The 12,491-nt window shown below is 38.7% G+C and overlaps 1 protein-coding gene across 2 annotated transcripts in view; it reads left to right on the forward strand.

Moving 5' to 3' along the window:
- Window positions 1-12,275: 12,275 nt before the first annotated feature.
- The window catches only part of Ctdp1 (CTD (carboxy-terminal domain, RNA polymerase II, polypeptide A) phosphatase, subunit 1), a gene marked incomplete in the record, with an annotated part of 96,429 nt that continues 96,213 nt past the window's right edge, over window positions 12,276-12,491 (forward strand). For both annotated transcript variants that reach the window (XM_013511639.1, XM_005373116.2), the window contains 1 exon segment: window positions 12,276-12,491. In XM_013511639.1, coding sequence (XP_013367093.1) covers window positions 12,428-12,491 — 64 coding nt within the window.

Raw genomic sequence — 12,491 nt, forward strand, 5'->3', positions numbered from 1 at the left:
ACGCTAGTTCTGAAAAAGTGGTTAATGGAAGCTTTCTTTCTTTTAAAGACACTCCCAACCCTGCAGTTTATTACTTGTGTGCCCTGCTTTTCCTGTCTAGGACACTGCCACTCTCTCTTTTGAACTACACTAAAATGGTTGTCTTGGGACCTGCTTTTTATAAACATTCTATAGTGAAGGGAAACTTGATAAGGAGCATATCAGAAGTAATTTGTACATAAATTACAAGTAGAATTTAGGAAGATTATTTCCTCTAATCTAACTTTTAAAATTGTTTATTACTTAAAAACTCCAAATATAAGCAAAAGTTCTAATATTCCTATTATCCTCCAACAGTTATCAGCAAAGAAGTTGTCTTCAGTCATACGCATTATTACTTAAACAAAATTGTTTTGAACTAAATCCAAGTAGTATATTATCTGTAAATATTTCAGTGTCTATGTCTAAATGATAAGGATTCTTTCTAAGTTAATATTCAGACAAATCACCATTCATCTCCTACAAGATTTCTGTTGTAGTCAGGGTTTACAGGGAAAGGATTTAATACATGACACCTAATTTATAGGATTATTTTATAATATTCACCCAAAGAGTCAAAGGCAGAAGAGTGTGGGAGATCTGTCCATACACTAGAGACCCAAAGAATCCAGCTGAGGGCCCGGATCCCATGGCAGTGTGTTGCATGAGTCTTTGGGGGGCCAGATGCACAATGTTATGGTTTGTGAGTAGATGTCACAAACAAAGCCTCATGCAGTTTTAGATGGGCCTTTTTCAGACGTGGCTAAATCTAGAGTATGTGATTGATTGATGGTGCAATGCTAGAATTAAGAGTGCTGAGATTAACAGTGAGTGATTGCTGGATCAGTCCACTAATTGGATTGGCACTGCCCTAATCCCAGAAGCCCAGACAGAGTCTAAAAGAGGCAGAAAGACAGTGTTAAGGTTTAGTTGTTGATTTTGTTGTCTTCTGCGGCCATTAATTGTTGCCCCCTATGCCATATGCTTTAGAGCCAGCTGATTATGGACTGAAACCTCTAAAAACTGCGAGCTAAATAAGCCTTTCCTTCCTTAACTTTGGGTGTTGGGTATTTTGTCTCAGCAATGAGAGAAAAGTAACTAAGACAATTTCTAAAACATAAACAGAGACAGCTTAAGCTGCGCAGATGATCTGCATTCTGCCTAAGAAACCTGGAATTCATCTTTAGACTTTTTAAACTCATCTGAGGATAGAATAAGAAACTTATTCTCACTTTTCTAAAAAATATACTTTTTCTAGCTGCAAAGAATGTTATATTACACAATATTTGGTAACTATTATTGCCCAGAATAAATATGTTAGAAAAAATGAACTCTAGAATCCTTTCACTTAATTCCCCACACTATATTCATTGCAGACAGCAACAGTGTTAGGAAAATGGAGAGGTGCCTATAAGCCCTTCCACTAGTATAAAGGCTGTGCCTGTACTTCTTTATTGACATAGTAAATTTTCAAATGAAAAACTTGTAGCTTATGTGAGTTAGATTCCCTCTGAAATACGTTTTCTTTTATTAACACTTAAATTGTAGTAAGAGTAAGAAATAAACCCAAGCCATATAGAAATACACAAATAATACAACACTTCAATGCCATCTCTGCTCTGCTATCATTAATATATACATGGTGATAATTCTGAGACAAAATGGAATCCTTCTATCTCAGTGTACTGTGCCTAGAGTCACAGTCATAACAAAACACATCCTAGAGGATTTGGCAGCATGTGTGCATGGTTCTTTTTTTTTTTTATTTTTTATTTTTTATTTTAAAGAGTAAAAGAAGGATAACATAATAATAGGAGGGGCTTACCAAATTACAGACAAAGTGGTAGGAAATTATCAATGGTTATTGTTTTACATATTGTTATCTACAAGATAGTTTCTCAGGAAAACAAATAGACAAATGATAGTGAGTTACAGACAAAAGAGGTAGGAGATTGTCAATAGTTGTTGTGCTATACTTAGGTATCTTCAAAGTGGCTTCTAAAGAATATAAATAGAACTATACTTGAGTGACCTACTGCATAATCATTCAGTAATTCTCAATGGTTGTTGTAGTGTGCATGGTTCTTAAACATGCCCTTTCTTCTGGTCCATTGTGGGATCATTTCAAGGGCACATTTATGCTAAATAACTAGAAATCAGCATGTTCTACCCTTACTCAAATCAGTCCTGCACAGTGCACCAGTTGCTCTCATAGGTAGCAAAATCACAGCTGCTGTCTATGTCTTTCATCTCTGCCTTCTCCTGTAGAGCAGATGAGCCACTCAGCTTTTCTGGTTGTATCTTCCTTTCCAAAGTTCACAGTATGTACTACTGTCTTCTTTAGAAATAAAGCAAGAAAGGTAACATGTTTCCATTGGCCAAAATACATGTTTCCTCTCTGCTGTAAAAGCCATTTACTGAATGTGAAGTGCTGTAGAGCCCAGCCCATGGAGCAAGGAACTGCTCACCAAGCCAGAACAGAAAGGTCTACTTGGTCTGTGTGTTGCTTCACATAGCACAACTGTCCTGAGGTACAGCCATCTGACAACACCTTAGATACAGTGTACTTTTGATTGCAGACAATTTTTGTCTGGAGCTCTCTCCAGAGCTCCAGCAGTGGAGCTTGTCAGCAATGTTCTCTACTAGCAAAAGCTTTCCCTGTCACCTCTTTCCTCCACCGCATTCATCAGAATAAGGGAACTGTGAGGACACTCTGCCTAAGTCTGGGACTGCATCCTGAAAACCAGGCCAAAAGGGGGAAAAAGAAAAAGAAGACACAAAGAGAGCAAAGAGGAGGAGGAAGATGCAGATAAAAAGCATAAGGAGAAGAAGCTAGAATCTGCCTTGGATCTATTTGACCCATTCAGAAACAGAGAAGACCAGAGGGAATGTCTATTTCTAGCAATATCTGTCTAGATGTTCTGAAGGATCCTTATGTTACAACTGGGAGATTTTGTGTAGGCCTTCATTTTCCATGCCTGTTTTGGGCTTGAAGGAGGTAAGGAACATCTTCAAGGTTCTCAAACCAAGAAAACCCTTTTATTACCTGAATTTTGAGGAGAAAAAAATCCAGTAATAAATTGTAAAAAGAAAGGTTGCCTTAAGGGAATGTGTCCTTTCAGAACCACCTGGAGGCCTTAGGTTGCAAGAATATCCTGAAAATCCCAGCTCAGCAGACACAAAAATTTTATACTCCTACTTGAAAGGATGAAAAAGTGTTCCTACTGTAGGTCCCTGGTTCTTTCCAGCAGCAGATGCCATCAGATTCCCACAGATTAACATCAACTAAATATGAGCTCTCAGTCAAAGAGCACTAGACACAAGATAAAACACACTCCTCAGAATAAGATTCAGTGAAAACAAACATAAAACAGATTGGGACCACAGAGTGATCAATTATTCAAAGTGTCAGATACAGAACTTTACAATTAGCTGCAAAAAATTACAGGAAAATATAAAATTACCAAAATGAGCAGCTAAAGGGAGACTATAAATAAAAAGGCATATTTGGAAAATATTCAGAGAGAACTTTTTCAAGTGAAAAACATATTGAAGTGAAACATCAAAAGATGATGTACTCCAAGAATGTACAAACTAATCTCATAACAAACATATGACTGACAATTATATGTAACATGTTACACAGTATATATCATCTGTATACATTATACAAATACTTAAATACATATGAAATGTCTGTTGTCTGAGTAGAACCAGTTCTCTTCATTGGGGCATATGTCCTTCACGATAAAGTACATGTTACTTTAAAGAGAATGAATAAGAGAAGAAGTGAGTAAAGAGATGATGTATAAATATGTATTAAATCTAGCAAACAATAGCTACAAAGTAATAATAAAAATATCAAATATGGGAGTCATAAAATTTGCAGAACTAAAATATCTGATAATAAATACAGCAGTGTGTCAGTCTAGAGACAAGCACAGGAATAGTGCTCCAAGATCTATATGGCTGTGTATCACATCAGGCACTGATGTGTCCTGGGAAATGTATCTTAAGCAATTTCATTTTTGTACAATACCACAAACTAAGACAGCTACGATGTTACTAAACAATATAATCTGATTGGACCACCACTGCATACGTAGTCAGTCATTGACTAAACATAGTTAAGCAGCAGGTAACTGTATATGGCTCAGAAGGAAACTGAAATATTAACTTTAAGTGTATTGTTAGGAATTCATGGTAAATTTCAATGATGATTGCCCAAAGAATAACAATGAAATGAGAAAATGTGAAATAAGAAACGAAACAAAAAAGCAAGATCTCAATATGTCATCAAAAGAAAAAAAGGGAGATAACTGGAGAGTTGGAGAGACACACACACAGAGTCAGAGGGAAAGAGAGAACACACACATAAAGTTGATAGAACACAGGGAGAAATTAGCAAATATACTACCGTAGAGATTTCAACATATATCTCCAGATGATTGCTTGGTCAATCAAGGAGAAAAGTAAAAACACAAGAAATTTCAATAACAAATTCAATAGGCTTGAATTCTTGGACAGGTACAAAATATTGAACCACATAAAGAAAGAATGTATATCTCTTTGACATACATATTAACCACACACTGAATTTGGTGTTCACTGCATTAAATTTAAAATTCATACAGTTGTAACTTAGAAATCAATAATGAAAGGATAAAGACAAATTCTCCTGCATTCCTTGCCCATATGAAATAAAAAGATCACAATTGGGGATAAAAATAATAATTGAATGGTTAATAATTAAGACTACATATCAAAACTTGTGGGATGAAGCAAATGTAATGCTTAGTAGGGCATTTACAGCACTGAAGTTTCACTTAAATGAAGATAGACTAAAAGGAATGAGCTAAGCATCTTATTCAAAATTATAAAAAATAATAGTCATGAACCAAAAGATATTCGCCTATTTCTAAGAAAAAGTAATTTCCAGAAATGATTCTAAATGAGAAAGGTTTAAATAGACATATACCTCTGAATGAAATCTATCGTAAATTAAAACTTTCCCACAAAAAAATCCCAAAACCAAAATGGTCTCAAAGGTTAATTATACCAAATTTTCAAGGAATAGATCATTACACTTAAAAAAAAAAAACCCTCAAAACAGAACTAGAAACAGAAGAGGAAAAGCATCCCACTTTATCCCATGATCCCAGTATAAATGACAAATTAAAATATATAATGCAAGACAGGAAATTTGTGGATGATTTCACGCATAAACATGAATGTAAAAATATCATATAAAATATTAGCTAGCTAACAGCTACTAACTGAATGGGACTGAATGGGATTATCCCAGAAATGGGTAAAAAAATTATGGAACCAGCTGTTTTCATTGGTATGTATCCCCTTCCTAATAAAATATTTATTATTTCAAAAAGGAAGATACAACGTATAAGAAAACATGTTGAGTAAATATGTTAAGTGAAAGCAAACGTCTATAAAATAATAACAATATCAAATCTAGGGGTTGTAAAAATTGCAAAACTAAACTATTGGGCAGTAACAGTGTGTCAGTCTGGAGAAGAGCACAGAAATAGTGCTCCACGATCTTCCATCACATATATATTCATCTATTCACATGTTACTATTTTAACAAAATGAAAAAAAAAGCATGGTCATCTCAGTAGATGCGAGCATTTGATGATATACTAAAAGTCACAACGATCTTTTACCAGATGAGGAACACAATGAAGTTTTTTTAACCTAATAAAGGACATCCCCAAATGCTCAGCAAACATCTTACCTAACAAGGACATATTAGAAGCCTCTCTTTAAAGTCTGGAATAAGGCGAGAGTTCCCACCATGCATAATCCTGCTTGCTTTGTGCAGACAGATAGACTCGTAATGTAGGACAAGAGTTATAAAACCTTAAAAGGAAGTAATAAAAGTCATTATTTGTAAATTATGTGACTCGTACATAGAAAATCCCAAAGAGCCTACCATTAGAAATAAAATATCTTATTAAGGTGAATTTATGCAAGATCAGTTCACAAAACTTTATCACAATTTTATATATCAGGAATGATCAATCAGAAAAGATGGGGCTGGGGATTTAGCTCAGTGGCACAGTGCCTGCCTGGCAAGTGCAAGGTCGTGAATTTGATTCCTGGTACTGGAAAAAAAACAAAACAAAAAAAAATCAGAAAAGAGTTATTTTAAAAAGGGATATCACATACAATACCATCAGAAAAATAAGGGAACTAGAAATAAATACAAAACAAAAATGTACAAGTTTCATGTGGAGAAAGCCATAAAATTTTCCTTGAGGACTTTGGAAACCCCTAATGAATGGAGTGATGAGATCATTTAAATCACCATCAGATTTCCACAATTTGGCTTATAATTCCACTGGGTTCTGATCAAAGCCCTATTAATGTGACACATTAATTCTAAAATTTCTGCAACGAAAAGGCCAAGAACAGGTACTAGACTTCTAGAGAAACTTCTAAAGTAGACTGCTGTTCCATCCAGATATCAAGACTTACTGTGAAGCTACAGCAATGAAGCCAGTGTGGTCATAACCTAGAGGAGAAAAACTCACACAGTTGCTCATATTCATGGAATTGTGTATCACATGCATGATGGAGAACAAAAGCATTTCAGTGTACCTACAGGAGTGCTGGTACAACTGGTTATCCATGCAGACTTGGGAATTTTTTCAGATTTCACAAGCATAAAAAAGGTATTCCTATGATCTCACATTTTAAAGTATTCTTAAAATTTAGAGCTTCTGTTCATCAAAAGATCTTATAAAGAAAATGAAAAAGACAAACCAATAATTGGCAGATGGAATGAGTAACAAATAATAAAGATTTCTGTTTGGAAACCATAGGAAACTGCAACAAATGCATTTTTAAAGGACAAGCTATCCAACAGGAAAATGAGCAACAAAATTAATAGGCACTTCATAGAAAACACAAATGAATAAAAAGCAGGACAATATGCAAAACCAAACAGCATTGGAAGAAGGTAAGATAAGTTTTCATCTTAGAGACTTTTACTCAGCTTGGCAGAGATAGTGTGATGACACTAAGTTCCTGAAGTTGTACATGAGGAAGCAGGATAAATGGACACAAGCATTCTGAGAAATAATCTAGCATTGTCTGATAAACATTTCCACACTCATGTATACATTGAGATTGTAACTCATGCACAAGACGTGCATGTGCTCCTTGCAGCAATTTCAAATGTAAAAATGAGAAAAATCTAAATGTCCTTCTAAAAAATTAAGTCCGTCACTCTCACGACATTCCATTACATAGAAATCACAATAGTAGACTATAGCCATATAAAATAAAATGGTGCCTTAATATACCATATAAAAGGAAAGTGATAAAACAGGTAAGGGTGACGGGTGCCTATGGTGGTGAACTCAAGGGACAGGTGGCACCTGAAGAGCTTGGGCAGCTGGAATGACTTTGGTAATGTTCTCAGTTTTAGGTTCAGCAAGAGCACTCTAAGATGCTGAGGTTCAGGGGGCCAGAGATATGGAGCTAAAGAATGGATGGATTCTTTCAACATCTGGCCTACCCTAAGGACCCAAAATCTAGAAGATGCATTTATGGAAGAATCTTATATGAGAGTTGGAGATGCAGACTGAGGAAATGTGGGGAGTAAGAAAGTACTGAGGTTTAATGTCCCTCTTTGAAAGGGCTGGAGTCCACAAGGCCTTTGAAACTTCGAAAAAATGAGATGAAGTCATGTCCTCTAACCTACCTGATCTGAGTCAAAAGACATTGTTGTCCAGAGTGAGTTGGGTCCAAGAAAGGCTGTAAAGTGGGAACTAGCTCTGAGCTAGGTGACTGTCCTGTTGGTGTATGGGAGGGCTGTCTGAGCAGGCCCTGAACACACACCTCCTTGAGTAAAAGAAGCACATTATGAGACAGTTTATGGGGCCAAGAAATTAAAGGACAATCTACTACTATTTGCTCCACTTATGTCTTTATCCAAACAGCTGCCAAAACCAAGGGTGAAGTGCTGTCCTGTACACAAGGCAGGGAAGCAAGGAGGCACAGGCACTCCCCAGCATTGATCCTCACCTCATCCAGCTTTGCCCTACTCCACTGGCACTTTAGGAAGAAATTAGGTACCTGCTGCCTCTAACCTAGGGCAAGTCACTATCCTTGCCTGTCTTAGAAGTTGGCGAGTTTAGTGGTTTTCTGCCCCTGCCCAGACATCTTTTAAAAGGAACAAAAATAAAGAATGCAGGGCTGGGAATATAGCTCAGTGGCATAAGTGCCTGCCTGGCAAGCATGAGGTCATGAGTTCAATTCTTTGTACCAAAAAATAAATAAACAAACCGAAACAAACAAAAAAAGAATGCAGTAAGACACAAATTCACCCTGTGTCACATGTATCATTAGTAACTCAGACACTGCAGTAGTATTCATTGGAAAAACTATTTGTTTTGATGGCCTTTGGGGTATGGCCCCATAACTAGGTAAGAAAGTAAAGTGGTCTAGCAGAGCTTAGGGAAGCACGTCTGCAGTTATCAACCTTCAGGATTCCCATCCTGCCTGTTCTGGTTGTACAACTCCAGCATCTGACAAACTTCATGGGGGGGTTTCACCCTCATTTGGAATGAGGGCATCCATTGCTTTTCTAGGTTATGGCACGGATAAAAAGAGACCATGCTCAGTACACTCAGTTTGCACTACACTCAGAACTTGCAGAATATCACACCCTACATGTGAAGCACCATCAGTATCATCTGCAGAAAGCCTAGGCAATATAGATTTTAAAATATTAGCATTCACAACGTAGCCAGAATCTAAAACTATTATTATTTTTAAAACTATTACAATTTGGGGTAGGTTAGGAAGAAATGACAAAGGAACTTAAGAAAGATAATCAAGGAGAAGAAAACTGGTTAATATTTCATTTTCTAATTTGTTTCCTAGATATCAGTGCGTTTTAGAAACAGGTGTCACAGGTAGTGAACTTTAAAAGGCACTTAAGCACACTTGGTCTTTTCTTTTTCTAGGTAACTATTTCCTTATTAACCTCTATGTCTTTCAAGAGATTCTAGCTTATATCATGAATAAAAATGAGCACATCCTTAGACTATTTGATTGAGAAACAATATTTATTCTACTACATCATATCAGGACTCTAAAATGTGATTTAACAAATTAAGTCAGAAAAAGTTATTTAATTCCAGTAAGAGTCCTGTGCACACTTTCAATTTTTTAATTGTGGTAAACACACACAATTTATATTATCCATGGATTCCAGCTCAGTAGTGTTGTCTGTTCACTTTCAGAACTCTGTACCTAGCGAAGGACCACTGATTCCTTTCTCTGGAATCCCAGAACCATTCTGCTTCTGTAATTTCACCACTCTAGGTACTTTGTGAGGTAATCATACAGTATTTGTCCTCCTGTGACTAGTTTCCTTCAGTCAGCATGTCTTCAACTTTCATCCATGTTTTATTTAGCACACATTAGAATTTCACCACTTTTTAAGGCTAAACATTCCATGGTATGTACACACCACTTTTGCTTATCACTCATCCATCCATGGGCACTTGAATTGCCTTTGGTCATTGTGAATAATGCTGGTATGAACATAGGAATACAAATCTCTCCTAGATCTTTTTAATTCTTTTATGTAAACACCCAGGAATTGAACTGCCATTAACACATAATTCTGAGGAACTTGCACATCATTTTCATAATGGTACATTTTATACTCTCACCAGAGTACATAGGGTTCTCATGCTTCACAATTTTGCCAACACTTGTCTTTCAATTGTAGTCAACCTAATGGGTGTAAGGTGATATTCACTGTAATGTAAGCATATGTTCATGTGCTTTGAAAATGTCTACTCAAGTCCTTTGTCCATTTTTAAGTTGGATTGAGTCATAGGTGTTCTTTAAATGTTCTGGATATTAATCCCTAATCACATATACAACTTGAAAATATTTTCTTTCTGTAGACAGCATTTTCACTCTATTGTGTCCCTCAATGCAGTTTCTAAGCCTGGCATAGTCTCATCGGCCTACTTTTTTTGCTGCCTGTGTATCTGGTGTCATATTTAATAAATCACTGCCAATTCCAAAGTCATGACTCTTTTCCCATATGGTTTCTTCCAGAAATTTTATATTTTTGTGTGTGTGTTTGGTCTTCCATTTGGTCAGCTAATTTTCACATACGGTATGAAAGTCCTCATAACTTCAGTCCATATGTTGGTATACAAGACAGGTGAAGGCCCTTCAGTACTGTTGCACTAATACATAGATGAAGGTCACAGGCCCAGGAAATATGGCTTTCCCAAAGGTAATACTCCCACCCCAATAACTGCCATCTTTCTCCTTAAAATGTTCCCACCAGCTTAAACCACTGGTGGTATATGCATGACTGTCCCATTGGGCAGCTTATACCACTGGTACAAGCTCTCTTAGCAGTCTTTTTACTAGTACAATTAATAAAAGGCTGCTCAATGGGAGTCATGTTTGTACCACTGGTGGTTCAAGTCAACCAGCAGCAAGACATATGAATTATATCCCCGTCAGTAACATGTCAACCCCCCGCTCAGTTCTTGCCTAACACTGATCCTCGTCCGCTAATCAGTCATAGATGAGTCTAGAGGAAGTATGCCTCCAAGGAAGTGACAACTGAATCCTCTGATGTTTGAAAAACAGCAATGTAGGGAAAGTAGATGGAACCAAAATTCAGAGCTAGGTCCTTTTCCCCTTTGGCTATAAAACTGACCATATCACATACGTAGCCTCCAAGTCCTTCTCCATAGACTTCCAATCCACAGTTCTAAACATAGAAATTTCTGTACTACTCATTGGGAAAAAAAATTTACTTGAACTAATACAGAATATTTCTGGTCTTTTTTATTCCAGTTATATTTTGCTGCAAAAATACTGGTATGTTTCATGAAGATGCTGCCCCTGGCTCCTTATTTTCCTGAAAATCTGCAAAATTCTCAATTCAGAAACCCACTCGTTCCTGAGATTTTAAGGTACATTGTAGCTTATGACACCTTTCTTGATTGTAGTATTACTTTTTGCAAAAGTTATTTTCTTTCTCAATAATACAATAGTCTTTATTTCAACCAGATATTTTGTCTCAAGATTCTTATGAAACTAAAAGGGAGTCTGTAAACTTCTATTAAGCTTGGTGGACATGGATCGTGCGACAACAGCCACTTCCTTGCCGAATCCAAGGTCTTGACAGTGGTTAATCTTTAATTGCTTCAACTCAGCACCTTGTAGATTTATTGATGAGACCATAGTAGTAAGCACCTAGTTCTTGTTTACTGTCCTTCTTACCTGGACTATATAACGTAACTGAAGGAGGACCAATCAAGACTCGTTGCGAGTCTCGACGTCCAATAAATTGCTAACAAGCGGTTTTTGATAACTTCCTTGTTTTTTGTTTAGATTTGCTGTTTTGCTTTTTAAAATTTATACAACCAGCCCCCTACGAAGCTGTCTGTAGCACTTTTTCTAGGTGACTAGCCTGTAGGAACAAATGCGTGCTGGTTTCGTGCAAAGCGATGAGGTAACTGGCATTGGCGTTGTTTACACAGACCCACTGCTCCTCCCACCCCCACCCTCATCCTTTAGGGCTGCACCTTCTGGATCTGCCGGACCACCTCGGCTCACAGCCAGTGTTTAGGGAACTCCTCATCCCCCAGCTGTCCTGTAATCTTGTCCAAGCTTTCGGTGTCGTTTGGTTGCTGGAGAGTTTAAGCGTTCGCGAAACTGCCACTGGGCCGACTTCCCCAGGACCTACACACATACGAAGGATCTCCTGACAAGCACGTGGAGCGCCCACGCTGTCAAAACGCTTACAGAACCTGAAGCCAAGGTGAGCAGGCCGGACGCACGCTGAGGACCGCACCAGTCCCGGAGTTGCCCGAATTCTCGCGAAATTTGTATTCCCGTATGCGACAGACCAGCTAACTGCCCCGTTGCTTGCCGGAACTCATCGCTGAAGTTCGCAATGCTCGAAGGGAGTTGTGCGACAGTGACTCCCGGTGCATCATGGGACTCGTAGTTCATACTGTCGGCGGTCTCAGGGCGCGACGAGAATACTGACAGTGAGCTGCACTGCATGCCGGGATCCGTAGTCCGCGGTCGGGGGCTCGCCGGGAGCGATGGCTGTCCTGTTATTGCGAGTGCGTCATAGGCTCACAGTAACCTGCCCCGTCCCGCCCCCGCGCCTGTGGTCCGTGTGGATCTGGTTGTTTACTCGCGGTCCGAGCGCACGCACGCACGCGCGCGGCGGCACGTCGCCCTCCCCGCCGTGACGTCGGCACACCTCCCGGAAGTTGGCGCGCACCGAGCTGCGGGTGAAGCCGGTTCCTGAGCGGGAACCGCCCGCGGGGGGCGCCGCGCCCAAGCGCCTGCTGTCCTTGTCCCTCGTCTGCCAGTCGCGGCCACGATGGAGGCGCCGCCTGCGGCCCGCGTTCCCGCCGACGGCGCCTCGACGGCAGCCGTGGCCGAGG

The sequence above is a fragment of the Chinchilla lanigera genome, unplaced genomic scaffold, assembly GCF_000276665.1.
Source record: "Chinchilla lanigera isolate Chin_1 unplaced genomic scaffold, ChiLan1.0 scaffold00001, whole genome shotgun sequence".
Taxonomy (NCBI): Eukaryota; Metazoa; Chordata; class Mammalia; order Rodentia; family Chinchillidae; genus Chinchilla; species Chinchilla lanigera.